This window comes from Numenius arquata, chromosome 16, assembly GCF_964106895.1.
Source record: "Numenius arquata chromosome 16, bNumArq3.hap1.1, whole genome shotgun sequence".
NCBI classification, from domain to species: Eukaryota; Metazoa; Chordata; class Aves; order Charadriiformes; family Scolopacidae; genus Numenius; species Numenius arquata.
This window is the reverse complement of record NC_133591.1, coordinates 1,615,424-1,635,005: the sequence shown is the minus strand read 5'-3', so window position 1 is coordinate 1,635,005 and position 19,582 is coordinate 1,615,424. Positions and strand designations below refer to the sequence as shown.

The 19,582-nt window shown below is 48.0% G+C and overlaps 2 protein-coding genes across 3 annotated transcripts in view; one reads left to right on the top strand and one right to left on the bottom strand.

The window, feature by feature from the left end:
* Positions 1–611: 611 nt before the first annotated feature.
* On the bottom strand, positions 612–1,511 carry TSSK2 (testis specific serine kinase 2). Its single transcript, XM_074159686.1, has one exon. The coding sequence runs from the start codon at positions 1,509–1,511 to the stop codon at positions 612–614; it is 900 nt and encodes a 299-aa protein (XP_074015787.1).
* A 4,356-nt stretch (positions 1,512–5,867) lies between these two features.
* Positions 5,868–19,582, top strand: part of DGCR2 (DiGeorge syndrome critical region gene 2) — a 39,686-nt gene continuing 25,971 nt past the window's right edge. For both annotated transcript variants that reach the window (XM_074159632.1, XM_074159631.1), the window contains exon 1: positions 5,868–5,946. In XM_074159632.1, coding sequence (XP_074015733.1) covers positions 5,868–5,946 — 79 coding nt within the window. The remainder of the gene's footprint in view (positions 5,947–19,582) is intronic.

Genomic DNA, 19,582 nt, shown 5'->3' with positions numbered 1-19,582 from the left:
CAGCTTGTCAAACTCCTTTGCTTTTGTGCTTTGCAGAAGAGGGGATACAACCACGTATATTTTGAGTCATGACCCAGAATTTTAGAGGGCTTCCCTTTAATTTAAGTGGAGTTTAAACAGATGCTCTTGAAGGTACAGTGGGCCTGTCAAGAGAGGTGGTACCTTATGAAAACAGTATGCATACACTTTCAGACATCAGTTCACACTTCCTAATAACCTGCCCTCTTACTTATTGAATCTAGAATGCGGTTGCTGCACATGTGAAGCCTGCGGCCGGTGTAGTCAGGAACTTGAGAAACGGGAGTGTAAGAGCTGTTAAGTATCAACAGCGCGGAAAGAAACTTCCCAATGTGTTTTGACAGTAACTTCTCGACCCCGCAAACCATGTCAGAGACAGATCTTTTGAGAATAGCGGTGTTAAGCTGTTCATTCACCTCAGCAGATGTACCGTGTCTTCCGTTGCTATACTTCGTAAAGCACAAGATGAGGACTATTTCTGAAAGGGTCCAGAGAAGCTGAAAGCCACCAGTTCACCATCCTCAAGAGGTTCCCTTTTGTTTCTTTCCTCCTTCCCTTTCTGCAGATTTGGTTTGCAGGTTGTGCTCAGGCTTTCATTCGTGTGGGTTTTGGGGAAGCTCACCCTCTTCTGCAGTTGGTGGAGGGGAAGGGGAAGGGACCGTGGGTTCTGGCATCTGCAACCACGAGTGTTTCAAAACATCATCTATGCACATCCTCTGAGACACGTTGGGCTGGAGCAAGTGGTAAATGAGGTCCTTGCACTCTACCGTCAGGTGTTTTGAGTTGGGGAAGGGAATCCTGTGTTGTTTCTGAATAGAGATCATGTTCCTGACATTGGAATCATCAAATGGCATTAAAGCGTAGACCATTGTGTACAGGATGACACCCAAACTCCATATGTCAGAAACCCTGGGGTCGCAAGGGATGCCCTGCAGCACTTCGGGGGCTGCGTATGCGGCAGACCCGCAGAAGGTTTTGCTGAGAATAGTTTTGCCGTTTTCATCCCGAGACAAGGATTTGGAAAAGCCAAAGTCTGACAGCTTGATGTTGAGGTCTTCATCGAGAAGGATGTTCTCACATTTGAGGTCCCTGTGAGCGAAGTCCAAGTCGTGGCAGTGCTTGATGGCGGAAGCCAACTGTTGGAACTTGATGCGAGCGATGTCCTCTTTCATAGCTCCTGTGATCTTGATGTAGTCCAGGAGGTCTCCCTTTTCCCCCAGCTCCATCACGATGTACACTTTCCCAGCTGATGTCTCAAAAATCTCATAGGTTTTGATGATCGAGGGGTGTTGCAAACGCTTCAAAGCCTCTATTTCCCGGGGCAGGAATCTTTCCAGGAAGTCCTGAGGAGTTTTCCTCTTATCGATGATCTTGATGGCCACGTTGCATTTCAGCCGGTCGCAGTAGGCGGATTTCACTTTGCCGTAGGAACCTTCTCCCAGCGTCTTGCTCAGGCTGTAGCCTTTCTTCCCCAGCACCACAGCGTCATCCATGGTGGGAGAGCTGGGGGCAGCTGCGTGAGTGGGTGCTGGTGTACATCATGCGTGGTGGCAGGTGATGTGCCCACGCACCATGGTGGTTGCCCTGGCGCTGGTGAGGGGGACGGGTGGCACACCTGGGCAGGTGGCACCCCAGCAGTGGCCACTGTGTGATGTCACAGGCAGCCACCCCTGCACGGGGCACTTGGCAGGACCGAAAGGTCCTTCCATAAAGCGACCGGTTGCTTTCACCCAGGGCAAAACTTAACATCGAGTGGCTGAGAGACATCGATTGTGCTCTGCCGTCTTCATAAAATGATCTTTAATTCTGCTACAGGATGGAAGTAGCTTAAATGTGTTTGTTTTCTCTTTCCTGAGATGTACCTAAGTCTTCTCATATTTATTCATGTCAGACAGGTGAAATCTTGTCTATCGTTTCGCTGTGGCCTTGCTCCTCTTCAGCCAGTGTCCCTCAAAAGGGAGGGGATGCTGCTTTTCTCGTCTTCACTGGGGCTGTGTTCAAGAACTAGTTTGGGGGTTTTTTTTGTTGTTTTCATGGGCTTGTTAGGGGAAGGAGATGACTTCTCTTAAGTTAATTTCCTTGTTGTTCATCCAGCCCTTCTGTTTTGTAGCTTGATAATTGGCTGCTTTTGTGGCTTTGCAGCTGGTGCTTTCTTAAACCTTTCCTGGGTGAGGGAGTTATGTTCTGAGTTCCAGCTTCTGCAGCTCTTGAGAAAGGTTCAAACCAACACTTTCCTCCAAGTGGCTCAGAAGGTTGCTGCTTTGCGTGTTGATCCCCCTCTCGAAGGGGATGTAGTGCTCTTCAGCTGGGCTATTCCTGTAACGCCTGCTGTAGTGTCTGGTCTCTGCCTCCTGCTGCAGTTCATCCCCCAGTGTCTGTAATTAGGCAATCAGCGGGCCCTTTTTTGCCAGATTTTTTTGCCACCGTAGCACTAGCAGGTAATGTGCCTTACAGGGTCAAATCCAGTGTGAAAAAACATCTTGGTTGATGATGACTTGTGATTATTTGTGTTTTCCCTTCCCGTTTTTTAGAGGGTGATTTTCCTTCTGCTGTTCCTGCGTTTTCCTACGTGCAAGGCCCAAGCACACGCTTCCTCCGTCAACCAAAATCGCACCCGTGGCTCCTCTGACACCGCAGAGATGGCTGGTGGTGAGCGGGGATGGCTGCGGGAGGTCACTGGTTGCTCGTGAGAGATGGTGGGAGCCCCGGGACGCCTGTGGCCAGGTGACGTGGGGCTGTAACACCGTCACCTGCAGAGTCTGAGGGTGGTTGTGTGTGCGGTCTGGGGCTTGGCTCATAGCTCCTTGGCAGGAAACAAGAGGAGGGACCACAAGAGGCTCTTGTTCTTATAAGTAGATGGGAAAGAGGAGGGGATTGTGGTTGGTTTGGGGAAGAGCAGGATGTAATTTTGTAGAAAGTTGCAGGAACTGTTAGTAAAGAGCCAGCGAGGATGAGGGATGAGTTGCTGTAACCTGGATGGAGAAGGTGCCTTAAAGATTCAAAACACGGGTTACACCAGAGAAGAGAGGGCTGTTGCTCTTTTCGTGGGGCACGGTAAGAACGTGCTGAGCAGCAGCCAAGCAGCAGCACAGGGTTTGGTGAGGCAAGTGAGCGAGAAGAGAGACTCTCACAGTCACCCCACGCCATGCTTTGCTCAAAGAGCCAGGCCAGGGTGGCCGGGGGACCAGTGGGGACACTGCCCTGGGGCAGGAGTCTGCGCCCCAGGGAGCTGGTGGGGGGACAAGAGCTGAATTTCCTTGGGATAAGAGCTGGGGACAAGCAGCCTGTGCCCTGCTCTCATGGTGGAGGCATCGTAGGGCATCTGTTTATACCCTGTCGTGTCTGGTCTGATGCTCAGGCCCTGGGCGTCGTGGGCCTGGGCTGGATGAGGAACATCCTGGATCAATCTGGGACATGGTGACTGGGCTGAGAATGACCTCCCCCCCCAGCATCCCTTGGGATGAACAAAGCTGGGGGTGTTTGACTCTTGTGCCTTTGTGCTGGAGGATGTTGTCACGCTTCAGGTCCCCGCGGACACTCGGATCATGACAGTATTCGGCAGCGCGTGAGAGCTGGCAAAATGGGTTTTGGCCTAAATCTTCAGGCAGCTCCCCCCCTGCTGCTGGTGACACACTCCAGTGGGTCCCCAAGCACATGTCCCCCACCACGCAGCTCTGGGACCCCGCAGGGCTCAGGGCTCCGGGCTTGCCGCTACCCCAGCTCCGGGAGCAACCGCTCTAAGGTTTTGGTGGGCACCACTTTCCACTGCCGCATCGAACTTCACATAAAGCTTTGGAGAAAGCATCTCCCTGACCGTGTTGACCAACAGTTGGTCCCGTGGGGCTTGAGAAAACCCACAGGAGCCCCCGTTCCCCTGCCTGCAGGTCGGCAGCCAGAGCCTGGGCAGGGGCTGGGGGGAAGCAGAAGCAACGTGGGAGCAGAAGTATCTGTGCATCCATCAGGAATAACCCTGAAGGAGGTTTGCTGCTGGGTATAGCGAGTCATTGGTTTTAACGGGGAAACAGGGAGTGCGTAAGATTGAATTAAAATGCTCTTTATTGGAATTTGAATGTTTTGTTTGAAAACTTCAAATTGTAGCATGGAAGTGGAAAACACTTTGTTGTACGTATTAAAAAAAAAAAAAAAAAAAAAACCACAACAGAAAAACTTCCCAGGTTTCCTGGGTTTTGGCTTTGACTCTGGATAGGGTTTTACTGAAAAGCTGGAATTCTCTGCGGAGGAAGGTGCCGGTTCCCTGTGATCCAGCCCCCACCGTGGGTCGGTGGCCACACTCACCCTGAGCCCTGGTGCTGCCCTAGCCCTGCTTTGCTTCCCAGCGTCAGAGGAAATTCCAACTCAATCGGGGAAGCAGGGGTTGAAGGTAAAAGTGCCTTTTGATCCCAAACGCCACCTGGGCTGACCCCCAGCACCAGGAGAGTTGTGGCACCAGGGCTGGGCTCCGGGCAGGGACAGCCACCACCCTGCCTGGCCTGACGTGCAGCAACACCCAGGGTCAAATTCCTAACGACACTTGTCACTCTCAGGGCCATTAATAATGATCCGAGGGGCACAATTAGTCGTCTTTATGCCTTTCCTCTCTGGCGGGGCCTGGGAACCGGGAACACGGTGTTTCTAGGAGGTTTCCCCGGCTGCGGGGACCCCCCAGCGCCGGGTGCTGCTGGTGGGTGTCACCCCTGCAGGTGTGAAAACAGGGACTGTCTCACCGTGTGGTGGGCAGGCGGGAGCTGATTAATGAAGCAGGCTAATGATGGTCAGCCTCGGAGCCACCAGGGCTGGGAAACCGTGGGGACAGGCAGGGTGACAGGCCTGGGAAGTCCCTGCAAGGCAGGGAAAGAGCATCACTGTGGGGACGGAGAGGACCAGGAAAGGCTGTCCTGGGGGACAGAGGGGGCTCTTTGGGGCTCTTATGGAGGGGATGGGGAAAGGCTGTCTGCTGGTGATGGGGGAGTGGGAAAGGCCACCCCAGCTGGGGACAGGGACAGGAGAGGGGACCAGTGGAGGTCACTCCAGGCTGTTGGTGGTGGCTGGCAATGGCCATCCCAGGGGACAGAGGGGACCGGTGGGGACCATTCTGAGGAGATGGAGGTGGCTGCTGATGGCTGCCCTGAGGGGACAGAGGGCTTGGACGGAGGTGGCTGGTGATGGTGGCCCTGGGGAGACAGAGGCAACTAGTGGCCATTTTGGGGGGTGGGTGGTGGCTGGCAATGGCCATGCCGGGGGGACAGAGGGGACGGTTGGGAGCTGTGCTGGTGGGGACAGTGGGGACCAATGGAGACCATTCTAGGAGGATGGAGGTGGCTGGCGATGGACAGAAGAGACTGGGCAGGGCCGTGCCGGTGGACGGGGGGGACCGGCGGAGGCCGTCCCGGGGGGGGGGCGGAGGCCGCTGCCGGTGCCCCCGCCGGTCCTCGGCCCCGCCCGTCCCCGTAGGTGGGCGGGGCGTGTGCAGGCACGGGCGCTCGGCCCCGCCCCCGTCGCCGCCGATTGGCCGGGCGGCGCGCGGTGAGGAGGGGGGCGTGGCGGCGCGGGGAGGGGGGAAGGCGGCGGGGAGGCGCGGCCGCCATCTTGTGCGTCGCCGGAGCCAGGCGAGGGGCCCGCAGCGTGGCGCCGCCCGACCCCCGCGCTGCTCCCGCCGCAGCCGCCGCCGCAGCCAGGGCCGCTGGCTCCCGCCCGGGGGCGGCGGCGGACGGGGGAGGGGAAGAGCTCGGTGCGGACGGGGGCCCCCCGCGGGCCCGGCGGCGGCGGCGGCGGCCCCTCCTCCCGCCGCTCCTCGCGTCCCTCCCCGCGGGTTTGTGGCGCTGCGCCGGGGGAGGATGAACGGAGGATAAATGGTGCCCAAGGCGGACAGCGGCACCTTCCTCCTCCTCTTCCTCCTGGTGCTGAGCATCACCGAGCCGCTGCGGCCAGGTAGGGGCGGGGGGGCGGTGGCGGCGGGGCCGGGGGTGCCGGTTCCCCCTCCTCAGCCTGCGGGCGGGTCCCGGGCCCGGAGCTGTGCGGGACCCCGGGGCTCCCCCGGGGCGGGCGGGCGAGCGGCGGGTCTGGCGGGTCAGCCTCGGGAGCGGTGTCCCTGCAAGGTCCGGGCCCCCCCGGGAAGGCTGGTGCCGTTCGGGGGCCGGGAGGAGCCCAGCGCCGGGGTCGCCGTGGCCCAGCGCCGGTCCCGGGCTCGGTTGGGGCTCAGCCGGCGGCGTCTCTGCCGCTCGTCTATGCTTTTAAAGAAGGATGGGACCCTGGGGTGAAGCTCGGTGCCCTGTGCCGGCTGGTTGGGTCTTGAGCGTGCATTAGGGTGAAAAAATTCATTTTAAAGTGTGAAAGCTTGGGTAGAAAACTACACAACCCTGCAGGTAATTAGCAGTGGAAATGCAGCGGCATGAGTAAGTTTTCAGGTGCTTCTTACTTACTTGCTTTTATGTTGGGGCCTTGGGAGCTAAGAAAACGAGGCAAACCCCTCAAAGTGCTGTATGATGATGCCTAAAAGAAAAAAACACAACCCTGTTGCATCTCAGTTTGGGTGTCATCTTCTTAGTTCTGTTTTTGCTTCTTTTAGAGAATTAATTTGGGGATGGAGTTTGTATGGTAGCTGCTAGGCTTTAGAGTGTGAAGATGATTGACTTTGGAGAAATGGTTGGTGTTTTGCTGCTTGAAAACAACAGCTTTTCTGGGTACGTGTCTCGGTTGGGTGTTCTTTTCGGGAGCTTGGCAGAGCCCTTGGGTACTTTGGGCTGCTCTTGCCAAAGAGCATCGATGGCCAAAGCCTGGGGCCACCTGGTTTGGGATCTGGCCCCCCCATTGCTCTGCGGGGCTGCTCCGGGTGATGCTGTCTCCTCTGCAAACAGGAGAGTCAGAAAGATGGTGTACTTTGGAACCTCCTTGGTCTTTCTCATCCAAATAACTTTTACGACCCAGACTAATAAAACGTATCAGTATTAATGAACTGCACTTAAGGCAGCTCCCAGTGCAGCCCAAGCACAATTGGGTCAGTGTAGGCAGCCTTAGTGAAATAACTAACTTAGGTGTTGAAACTGCTCTCTGTGTGTGCCTTGTTTTGTTTTAGCTTGGTTTTTTGGCAGTGCAGCGTATATATAGGGCTTATGATATGCTCTTGAGTAGCCAAAAATAAAGGTAAAAATCCATGGAGTTGCTAACCTAGTATTATTACAGTGAGAAGCTTTTATGAGGGAGAAGATACTATGTGAAACTGATTTCAAGCAAGTTTCTTTGTAGCAGGCACTACTGTGCTACAGGCGGCAGAGCTGCTGAGGTTCAGCAGGGATTGGTAGCTGTCTCTGTGCTTTCACAGGGGGCTAGATTTGACCCTGAACTCCTTTGGTGTTGAGCATTGTGGCCTCTGAGAAAATAGAAAATCGTATTTTCCATATTGTGTCGGAACATTTGTTGCTCTGGTTGGATATCAAATCTCTGCCAGCAGCTGGTGCTCGATGGGCAAAGGCGAGTTTTTCACTGGGGTTTGCTTCATGAAGGCAAATAAATTTTTTTCCGCTGGTGCTCTCCTGTATCTGCTGTAGAGATTTGTGGTGCTGTAGCCAGCCTTCTCATGAACAACCTCCAACTCTCGTCTGCTCAGGGTACCCACCACCGGCTTTGAGACCTGTAGCGTTAGGTCTTTAACCTCTGTGGTGACTCCAGAGGCATTCCTTAACTTTTGCTCAAATTGTGTGTATTTCTGGAACCTTAATTGAAGTAGTCCCACTGGCCGTGGTGTTGCAGCTGGAATTCCTCACTGTGTGAGGGATTTGGAACACATCCCGTCGTCCATCCTGTTGCCGTGGCAGCTCCCGGTGGTGATGGTGGTTGAGCTGTCCATGGTGGTGTCTCTCCTCCTTCTTCTCCTCCTCCTCCTCCTCCTCCTCCTCCTCCCACCGGAGCCCCTCGTTTCCGGGCTTCCTCCCATCTTTTTACCAGTGTTGTTTGATTTTTAGCCCACTTCATTTAAACATCTTGAATCTGCTGCTCAAACAGATCACCTCTTTAGTAGATGAAATAGTATCTAGGATTGATTCTGAAACAAAAGGTGCAAATAGGGAAAATCTGGGAAAATTCACGCAAGTACAGAACTAACTATCATTCCAATCAATGGTGAAGAAGCCTCCCTTGTCTCTTGGGGACGTGCATGGATTTTCTTAGAAAGAGAAGAGTGTTCAGACTTAAAATTTATTTTCCTAGTGGTGTTTGTTTTTCTTTTTGCTTCTTTAAACCTGTTTATTGTAGCAACTGTCTCACTGGGTTAGAAAGGACGCCTCCAGCTTGCTTAGCTTAAATCTGTGCTTGGAGCTATCGAATGAGAGCTGCAGGGTGATGGGAGGTTTTGTGTACTGAGATGAATGTGTGTGTAGTTCCTTCACGATTCAGTCCCAGCGAATCAGGCACCTCTTTGTACTTCCATGTTAATTTGACGCTAGCTTTGTATCTGTGTTCTTGCTGTGCTCTTCAGATAAATAAAACCTTCTTTTAAGCCTCCTCAACTGTAGTATCTTTTCAGGGCAATCTGAAAGGCAGTGGTTTTACGTGGACCTACTTTTTCTGCATTTAGGGCGAGATGGGTTTTAGTAAATTAGGAGAGAAACTAAATAAAATTTCATTTTTTTTCCTGATTTTTCCCTCTTGGTTGCACGAGTCTGGTTTACGCTGCTGCCATCACTAGCATCATCAGCCCTGGCTGTGGAGACTTGGGTTCCTGAAGGTACCATGGGCAGGTAGATTTTTCTGAGCCTGTGGACTTTTAGTGGTAATTTTGTGCCTCTGAGAATCTCTGCTTGGATTTTTTTTTTTTTTTGTCCCGGTGTTTTCTTCTTTCCTTTTTCAACTGTTTTGACCATAAGCTGCTTGTTTTGACTAGTTGCCCACTTTATAATGCATTGTTGAAAGAGTTCTTTTTTATTTTTAAAGTAGGGCATTTCTTGAGTTGTGGTACTCATGATGTGTTTGGAAGCTGCTAATGTGAATTGAAGCTGAACTTATTGGGCTTTTCCAACTGCATGGGTGTACAGTGAAGGACTAACTTAATATTTCCTTTAAGCACTTACTGAATTGATTATATCTGGTGTTCAGACACTTGTTTTAGGGGATATTTACCACAGTAGGGTTTGGCTTAATAATATCTTTTCCGGGACAACTCAAAACATCTGCTTCAGGTTATCTGACTGGCTGGCGGAGAGCTGTTCTCTTTATACGAAGAAATATTTCAGTGGTCTGTTAACTGAGTCACAATAAACTGTACCGGATTTGGAGCAAGTTTCTGAACACTAGTATGTTTCTGTCGGTTGTCTAAAGGGCATCAAAGATGGAAATCGTTGTGAATTCAGTTTTGTGGCACGATTTGAGAAAACATAAGAAGTTCCTGTTTCTGTTAACATCCCATTGCCCAATTGAAAAGCAAAGGTTCCGGTGTCTTTATGTAGTGTCAGGAACTTAAACAGTCTGGAACGATCAGGACATGTTTCAGGATAGTGTTTAGAGGATTAATTAAGATCATCATCGCTAAAGACAATAACATGTTTTCATATTTCTCTAACAAGATACTGCTGCTTGCTAATGGAAAACACTTAAACATGGTCAGGCTTTATATTGGATTTTGTAATAGTGGTTTAGTACAGAGCCTTGTGAATGTAGGTCATCGGGCTTTCTTATTAGAGCATTTGCCAGGCAGCTAAAAGCCAATTGAGTTCTTGTTCTTGCAGCTTTTTTTTCTCCTCCACTTCAAAGGGAGCTAGAGGAAGTAATTTCATTATCCAAGTTCTGTTTTTAAAAATTTTGCACGACTTACCTAATCGGCAGTGCTTAGAAAGACTTGCCAGTGCAAGTGGTCTAATTAAAAAGACCCACAACTTCAGCTTAAAGTTTTAACTTTTCCTACGCCTTGGTGCTTGCTTGTTGTACCCAACTGACTGTTGTGCTACAGCTTACCGATGGGGTGTTTGTATCATGACACAATACGGTCCAAAGGTGGATCTAAATTGCCAATTCTTTCTCGTCACTTGGGTGAAGGTTGTAGGTCTGAAATGCAAGGTGGAGCTCCTCGGAGTAGAAGTCTACTCAAACCCACAATGGACATGGTTCCACCGTGATCCACTTGCCCGCTGTGACTGAACGTGCCTGGTTTTGGCATGTTGAATTGTATCGGTTAATTCAGTAGGAGATCCAATTATATCAGTTGTAAAATGCGACCCGGGCCTGGCGTTCCTCTGCTCTAAAGGGAGTTCCTTGGGAAGAAAATAGGAACCCTTAATTTGGTTTTTGTCCGCTGTTTCTACCTTAGGCAGGAGCTGCGATGAGTAATATTTATTCAATTTATTCGGTTCCCTGTCGTAGCTAACGACAATCCCTGTCTTTGTATTTAGCTGAATTCCTGAGGGGCAGAAGGGGCTTTCTCACACCTCCTCAGTTACTTTTGCTGAAAATAGCGCTGGCCTGTCCTCCAGTCTTATGTTCCCCCTTCATCCCTTACTTCTTCATCTGCTGGTTTTAGTTTTTTGGGTTTTTTTTCCTTCCCACTGTTATATTTCAGCGTGCTCTCTTCCTGTGCTCTGCTCTTTGCTGCTGTTAGAGCTGCAGGGCGAGGCTGATGGGTTTGAAAAGCCGTTCTTGGGGCTGCTGTCAGCGTAGCAGAGAGACAAGGCAGAAGGTATCAGACCTTATTAGCGGGTCTGATACTTTAAGTCTGGTAATTCCTGATGTTAATTATAAGGCAAATTTTTTTGAGTGGGTTTGCTGCTAGCCGTGGCTACAAAGTAAAGGAGAAGAAAGGAGTCAGTGGGCAGAGGGCTGTTTGCAGGTGTTGCTCTGCTTCTGAGAAGTAACAAAACAGAAGAGGTACATGGGGGTTTGCAAACACGCGACTTCTGTGTCCCCCCGGTGGGTTTGGGAGCAGAGGAACGGCCAGAAGTGATGGAGGAGAGAGCAGCGCTGCAGCCCCTCTCCATAGCGGGAGGAGGCGGCTGGGGAAGGGCTGCTGCTTTCTTGGCTGTCAGCGGGAAAGACATGGCTAGCTTGGAGAGGGGAGAATTTTAGATACTAAGTATGAAAGACGTAAAATCCCCTGGTGAACATCAGAAAACCAGCCAAGACTTCAATGAGTTACTCCGTCCCCTGGAATTAGCTTTGTTAGGGCTGGTTTTGATGTTGAATTGCAATGCAAAAGGAGTAGCTACCTCTAGAATCTCTCTTTGAGTCATGCCTGGGTCTCTGGGTTTTTACATGGTGATTTCTTGCAACTTTTATAAGGCCTTGTTTCATCCTGTGGGATGCATATTAATAACTACTTTGGTGATTAGCAGAACTTCTGTTGCTCTCATGTGTGTTGTGCCACACAGAGCCAGTGTCCCCGGCATCGAGCCTCGGGGGACCTCGGGGACCGGAGCAGAACCTGGGAACAGCTCAGTGGCATCACCACTCCTGCCCTGCAGGGGTTAACGTATTTTAAAAAGAAATAGTGTGTGCAGGGGTTCTTGTGCTGATAGCACCACCAAGGAAGTCCTTGAGATAGAAGAGATCACAGCTAATGGGAAGCTTGATGAGACTCTGCTGGTCCTTGCCTGTGGGATCTCAAGGGCTAACCTGTAGTGGGAAAAGGCTCGCTAATCTTTTGTTCTGTGTAGACTGATAGAAAGTTATGGCTAGAAGGGGTATGAGGAGATTGGGTTGTCCATCTTCCTCTCCCAAAGCACAATTCCTGAAGGATATTTGTAATGATTCCCTGTGACAGAGACTCCAAACACCAGATCCTTTTGGGAAAGGATCTAGTTGTCAGTCTGTTGCTTGTTCTGCAGTTGCTGCTGATTCTTCCTGTCTAAATACAGTGCCGTGCAGGTGTCCCCCGTGCTGCCGTTACACAGAACAGTTTGCCGGTTTCCCCAGACTGTCCAGGTGTCAGAACCCACCAGTTTTTCAGCGGTAGGTTCCTGGCAGTGCCCGTTCCCACCTGGCTTTCCGCTCTCCGCAAGGGTTTATGTACCATCCCAGTTCCTTGCACGGCAGCTCACACCTTCACGTTTCACTTCCAGTGGTGGGTTTGTAGAGACCCTACTGAGTGGAGGAGAAACCACAGATCGTTTGGAGAAGCCATTGATTAGCTGTGGCAGAACTCTAGCAAACGAGTTGCTTAAAAACGTGAGTTTGGGGTTAATTTTTAATCCTCGTTCCCCAAACTGTTCAGTCCTCTGGCATCTTGTGGTTTCCTGTGAAACTTTTAGTTTTGTCTGTGTATTAAAGGGTGAGTCTGCTAATTCTGGGTTTGATGAACAGCATTTTAATGGTATTTGCTGCATGGAACTCCGAAGGAAGTTATTATCCGTGTTTTGATGCCTACCATTTAGATTATTTAGAAATACAATGTTAAGTTTAATGGCAATTGATAGTTGCCTCATTAACTATCGCTAAACAAAATAACATTCCACTTCCAGTTTAATTAAAATTGGGTGATCTAACCAATATATTTAGGTTCTGTTTTGTTTATTGATTAGTGCATAACAATGGTTGGTCCGTTTGGTGGGTGGAAATGTAGAATTAGCTTTTGGTGACTGCTCTTGGGGCATTCCCTGCTCTTTTGTCCTTAAATTTACTGATTTTTCTTTGTCGTATTTTCATTTGTGTAAGTTTTTTTCCTGTGTTGTCTTCTCCTTCATATACTCCTCTGTTGTGCTTCCTCATTTCTTTCCCAGTATGAGACAAAGTACTTGGGGTACCCAGTGAAAACCAAAGCTGGTAGAAAAATGGGATTAAGTGCCGTTCCTGGCAGAACAATGCTGGGTGTTCCGGACTGGCTGCTACCGAGTTTTCTCGAGGGATTTTCAGGTGTCACTTTGAAATGCTGAATCCTCCATCAGTTTGTGTTTTGACACTCAAATCTGCATTGCAAAGCGGGTGATGCCACAGCAGCCAGGGTTTGAAGTGGGATCTGGACGGAGGGAGATCAACTCCGACCAGGACCGGGCTCTCCCAGCCCGGCTCTGCCCTCGGGTCTCTGTGGGAGGATGGATGGGGTGATACAGCATCCGCCTTTGCAAGGGTGAGAAGAATTTCACATAGAACTGAGTTAGTGTTGTCCTTCAGTACCTCTGTGTTTGGTCTCTGCTAATATTTGTTTAGCAATTTAAATAAAAGGTTTCTTCTTACTTAAAAGTAACATACACTTTAAAAGAAAGCAAATAATCCCACTTCTAACACCTGCATGGTGTGAGTTTGTGCCCAAGTCGCATTTTGCCTTGTATATGATAAAATTCCAAAACATTACAGCTTCTTTTAATCTGGGGATGGTCAAAACCGCATTTGTGTTTTCTCTCCGTTGAATCTGTGAAATTATTTGTTACCCTTAAATTGCCCTTTACTGATTTAAATACAGTAACATAAATGTACTCTATGAATGAGACCTTGGAAGAATCTTTATGAAAAATCGGGGATCTTGCAGGAGTGAGATCTGAGTGCAAAGACTTGGATTGGAGAGAAATGGCCTGAGGACGCTGTCGTATATGAGTGCTCATCTGTGTCTCTCTGAGCAATAGTGGAATCAAATGTAATTTTTCTATGGATGTGACAGCTCAAGAATGGCCAAGATCATGTGTTGTGGTGTAGGACCTGACTCATGTGGGTAACAGAAGCTGGTTGAAGAGCTGAAGAGCACGGGCAGTGCTTGAACTGTTGGAAGGTGTGCAGAATGAGAAAACTACTCTTAAAGGGTTAAGTGGCTTTGTATAGATGGGTTGGACTTCTGTTCGCTCACTTCTGATGGAACTATTAAACTTAGGGGTTTGATATATGAAATTTCTGCGCAGGTGTTTGCTTTTCCGTGGAAGAGGAGAGCACAGTATCTGGTTCAGCGTGGGCAAACACAGCAGTGGCTGACGTTGGCCACGTTCCTGCCGTGTTGGCCCCAGCGGAGCAGGGAAATGCAATTCAAAGCACGAGCCGTTTGCTCCGATACGTGCCGGCCGCTGCACCAGCTACTGTGCGGAGATAAAACGGGGCTTCCCTATTCGAGGTCAGAATATTTCTGGATATCAAATTTTTGCCTTTAAGTGTTCCAGCTGCTTGCTCATCCACTCTTGTACAAGGTGTGAAAGAAAAAAGGAAACAGAAGCAAGAGCTTTTTTTCTTTTTTTTTCAGTGTGACCTGCATTCGAATAGTGCTCATGTGCAGCTCTCCTGTCTCCTTGAATCTATACAGTTCCTTGCAGGGCCTCGTGCGAGGCTTCGGTTACCCCAGCTCACCACTTCCCTGCCAGCTGGGGAGCCACCATGCCGCGGTGACAATGCAGCGTCCAGATGTGCAGGTGTCACGGGGCGACCCCCATGGGGCTTTCCTGCCCTCTGAAGTTCAAGGCTGTCATCGTTTCCTCCCCTTGTGCTGCCTTTCCAAAACTCTATCGCCCACTGCGTTTTTCTGGTCTTGGCTTCTTTCTCAAGCTTGCTTAAAATTCTTAGTGAATTTAACGGTGAGGTGTGATGAGCGCTTTTCACCGATCCACTTGCTGCTCGGGCTTTCTTAAGGGAAAGGGTCAGAAATTTGGTTTGGGTCACTTGTCACTGTTGTACCGAACCACTTCAGACACACCTGAAGCCCTGAACAAGGCTGTTAGCATAGAGGAATGGTAGGTCCTAATTTTGAGCCATATTTAAAGGTTCCTGAGTACCCATGGCTTTGGTTTTGTTTGTGCCACTGCTGTATTTTGCTTTTCCCTTCTGCCTATTCACTTACTATAGTAATAGAATAGTTTCTTGGGGGGGGGGGAATGCAAACCTGTTCCTTAGCTGGTACCTCGCTTCTATGAAAATAAACTGTTTTTCAGTCTGGAACACGGCATTGTCTAATTCACAGGATTCTTTCGGCTTAGTTAAGTAGCAAGTTTTGTTTTCTGTTTGGTTTTAGCAGTACTGGGGAAGGGGGAAATAAATTTTTTTTCTGTTTAAGTCTTAGGAATAAGTGTCCACATTCATAAAGCACAAAGCCTGTATTTTCTAAGTCTTAGGAAATCATAGCCAGGGTTCCCATTCAAGAAGCCCTGATGTTGTTGCTTTGGCTGAATGCCGGGTCTCTTGCACGGCCTTAGCTTTATATTTTGTTTAAATTTTTTTTTTTTCCTTTTTTTTTTTTTTTAATCCTTGCTGGCATGGAGTGTGCCCTCCAGACAAAGAGCAGACAATGAGTTGCAGCGAATGACGCTTGTGAGCAGGGAGAAAGTGGGTCATTTCCAGGCTCGTGCCGAGCGTAGGTATAACATGGAGGAGAGGGGCAGGGGGGGTGCCGGCGTTCCTCACCGGGTGGGAAAATCCTCATCTGGCATAATCTACTGTGACAGAACCCCGAGTAATACAGAGTGTTCATTAGAGTTGTTCATTAAGGATTTACAGTTTTCAGCTGGAGTGCTGTCACAATTTTAATTGCTTCATGCAAACTGTCATGCAGAAAATGCCGATGCCTCTAACGTGTATTTTTTATTTATTTTTGTAACGGATGCGTTCCCACCCAACGGGACTATAACTCCAGAATCTCTAATTTTCGGGAGTGGGAATTAATTTTGAGGATAGTTGTGGGTTGTGTTTGGTGTCTTGGGCTCGGTGCTGTTGTGCTCTCATACCCTACTGCACACATGGGGCCACGACAGGTGTGTTTTGTGGTGATTTGTGAGCTTGACAAAAAGTCGTCTTCTCTGAAAAGAAGGTGGTGTTATCATAATCTGTTTTTCTCCTGCTGTGGCTTGGTTATAAAGTACTGTGTGTGCTCCCTTTACTACACTGAATGCGGCTTTCTGGCCACCAAGAGCCGGGACAGGAGCCGGGCAGGACAGTCCTGCTCTTCACAAGCTGGCAGATCTTCAGGAGTTTTGTGTGAGACATGGTACCTTCTCCACTGAACTTCACCTCTGGACGTAAGACAAGTCCAAGTTGTGAAAACTGCTTTTTGAGTGCAGAGGATTAGCTTAAGGACAGGTTTTTTTTAATGTAGCTACTAAGGATGAAATTAAGAAAAAACATTGTGGTATTGTTGTATTTGGAATATTAAGAAAATTTTAAAGTTTCTGTTACTTCAGTAAATACCAGTCTAGAGAAATAATGGATGTGTTGTGCTTCCTCTTGAGCATAAATATTAGATAGGGAGCTGGATGTGTTTGTGATGATGATGATGGGTGCGGTGTTCCTTCTGTTGTTGTTTTGTTTCTGGTACCTGTTTGCATGCACTGGTGTGGAGAAAAATCTTGGGGGAGAAGGATTTAGGGGGTTCGGCTTCTTGCTGAAGAGGCCAGGATCTCATCATGCTCATACACTTCAGCGTGGGTCGGGTTAAATAGAAACAGAGATTCAAGAAAAAAGCCATTTTCAATTTTAGTAAATTTATTCTTATGTGTGTTAAAATATGAAACAATAGTGCAGCATGTAGGTACAGGTCTTAACTTAAGTATGTAGGTTTAGTATTATAAAATATAAGAAAGACCTGTTGGACAAGTTAAAATCTGAATAAGAGGAATTACTGGCATAAGCACTTGTAGTTAGAGTTTTTGTTAATGCTTAATCAGCTTTTGATAGCTGTAATTGCCTCTTGAAATCTGAGCAGAATATTCTGTTACAGGTTGGTTCGTCTGGTTTGGGACAATGAGGGATTTAACACCGAGAAAGCAGGAAGTATTTTTGTGTTTTGTTTTCCTTCAGTCTGTAAATAAAAAATTAAGATCTACCAGATTCAGCCTTGAGAAATGTGACCAAAATGAGCAAAGTACACATGAGGTACACACAAAACTGCTGTTGTTCCTTAAAAGCCTACGTACGAAACCAAATCGGGTACTTCAAGCTTATCTTTTCCAATACGTGCACTTCAGAGTAATAGCTTATAATTGAAATAACGTGCAATGCTGGGTTTGTGCGTTAATCAAGTTCCAGTTTCCACACAAATGAAGCTCAGCAGACGAGAACAAACAATTAGCGTAGAAATGAAAAGTGGGTTTTCTTTGTATTAAAAGCTGAAATAGATTCAGATCTGAACTGGCTGTGTAAATGCTGAAATCTAACACGTGTCCGTAGTGTTAGCTACCAAAAGAATACCTTAATGTATCAGACTTTACTGAGTGGTGAATCTCTTTAATAAAGAGAAATTAAGTCATTGCAACTAGAAGAACCCAAACTTTAATAATCGGTGATTTCAGTCAGTGGGTTTAATCTCTGTATCAAAGCGCTCTCCTGAATCAAAACTTAGATTTTGGAGGCTTTACTTCAGGGCTCTGGCTTCTCATCTCTATCTTTTACGTTGTGAATTGCCGAGACATCAAGGTTTTTGTACCGCTGGTGGTTTATATATTGGAGTCAGGAACACGTGGCATATTCCTAAGGGGAATCTTCTGTCTGTCAGGGACACATTTCTGCTTTAGGGGAGATTTGGCTTTCTGGGCTTCCTTTTTCCACTGGTTCCTGTAATGGTGAACTTCAGTGTCTTGCAAATATGAGGTTGAAATTTAGATTTTTGAAAACTTTGATGTGTTGACCTAACACTTTACAGGAGATGTTGCCTTGAGAACAGGGCCTCTGGCGTTTTTATTGGATGTAGCATTTCTTCGGGCTGAATTCCTTTTATATCTCTGTCTTGAACTGAAGGAGGATAAATAATCCTGTGAAGACAGTATCCAAGCATTCCCATTTACCCACCAGCTTATCTTGGCAGAAGTGTTTCCATGAGTAAATAGTGCTTGTAGACCAGAAGGGCCCTTTTTTGAGGTCTATGGGCAGTTGGCTTCTGTCACTTGGCACAGATTTTCACCGCTTGCTGGTGTTTGCTCATTCCTGAGAGCTCTTTCCACCCCAGCTCCTTCTCTTACCACTGAGGTGATGGGACCTAGTTACAGCTTTTTGGGGTCAGAGCTGTCACTGGGGTCAGTAATCAAGTCCCTTCTGAAGGTATGGAGGTAGAGGTCCCTACAGAACAGCTTTTGGTGGCACAGGGCTGAAACTGGCTGTTCTGCCTCTGAGGAGATGTGTGTAATCCCAGCATATCAGAAAACATCTTCTATTAGAGCTAATATTTAAAAAAAGTAAATTAAGCACACTAGCAGATGTTCTAGCTTCCTTGGCAGACAGCTATTATGAGGCCTCGATTCCTCATTAATTGACATTGGGTCTGTACAACTGTATTTCTGTGGAATTAGTTGGAGCGTGCGATCTTTCTGGTCACAGGGCGACAAACCATAGCTGATGTGACTCTAAATTAATGTGGACAGACAGTAGCTTCATTTGATCTGAAGCTGCCAACTCATGAAATTCATGCAGGGAACGGACCTCGCAAGGTGAACTTGGATTGAATCAACACTTTCTCGTGTGCCTATTACAGCCTTGATTTGATATCGGAAGCTCTAAAATGAGATTTACTGTATTGAAAAGTAGTCTCAGGTAGTGGATATAGATCCTCCTCGCCTTTATTTCAAATAAAACAATTGTTTTGAGTAACTAATTATACCTTTTTTTTTTTTTGCATAAAAAAGAGGATGATGAATAAGAAATGAGTTCCAGTTTAAATGCAAGCAGGAGGTGTCCTAGTCCAAATACACCTCTGAAAGGGCTTAAAATGAAGCAGAAAATGCAAGTAGAGTTAACGCCCTCGCTGCGGGAGGATGCGCTGTGGCTGCCCAGTGCTGCCAGGCTCCGGAAGGAAAACATTCCCAATTCCACGGAAAGATTCCGTGAGGTGATTAAACCTGAAAGGGAGGGTTTCCTGGATCCTTTCAGAAAGGCAGAAAGGTGTTTTATGCACCGTGTGAAGCTGGCTGGAAATTACAGCAGGGTGGGTGTGTATTTTATTCCTCTGATGTGAAGTCCTTCCTGTGGATAATGCTTGTTGTAAATGTCTGGTTTGAGTACGTCGCAGAAAATCTGGGAATTAGCATGCTGTAAAGAAAAGTTAAAAAGCTAGTTTGAGCCCTGTACTGAACTAAGTGATGAGTGCTGTGAAATGCCTGGCATTCAACATGGAATTGGGAAAATATTTGGAAGAAAAGCTCCCCGTAGGAGTATAAGCAACCACCTTGAAAACTTAGATGTTTCTATTAGTCAAACATCTTGTCTGTTTCGTCACTGACTTCGAAAAATAATAGTTGGCAGCTAAAGGAGATGAAGACTTCTTGTTTGTGTGGCACTTTAAATTTATTTATAATCTTGCCTGTCATTTCTGGTGTTTGATTAATTAAGTGTCCAACTGTTTTGTAAGTTTTCTTTTAAATTTCAAATGACAGGTCCACGACTAGCTCTGGCGAGACTTCTTTCAGGTGAGTGACTCGTGGGCAGGATATATTTTCTATTTGTCCCAGCAAATTGGACTTTTTAGCCTTCACCAGGCAGTAAGTTTTATCTCGGGTGATATATTAAGCTTGTAGGACTGATACGTGGTCTGAGCCTGATTTCAATTTTCCTTCTCCTCTGTAATTGGTCTGTCCTTCGTTGAGAGCAGCGGGGGAAGGATGCGGTGGTTGGTGAGATGGTTGAGGGTTAACCCTGTGGAAGCGCCTGGAGATGGTGAAGTGAGGAGACTGTATAACACCTTGCTGCTGGAAGTGTT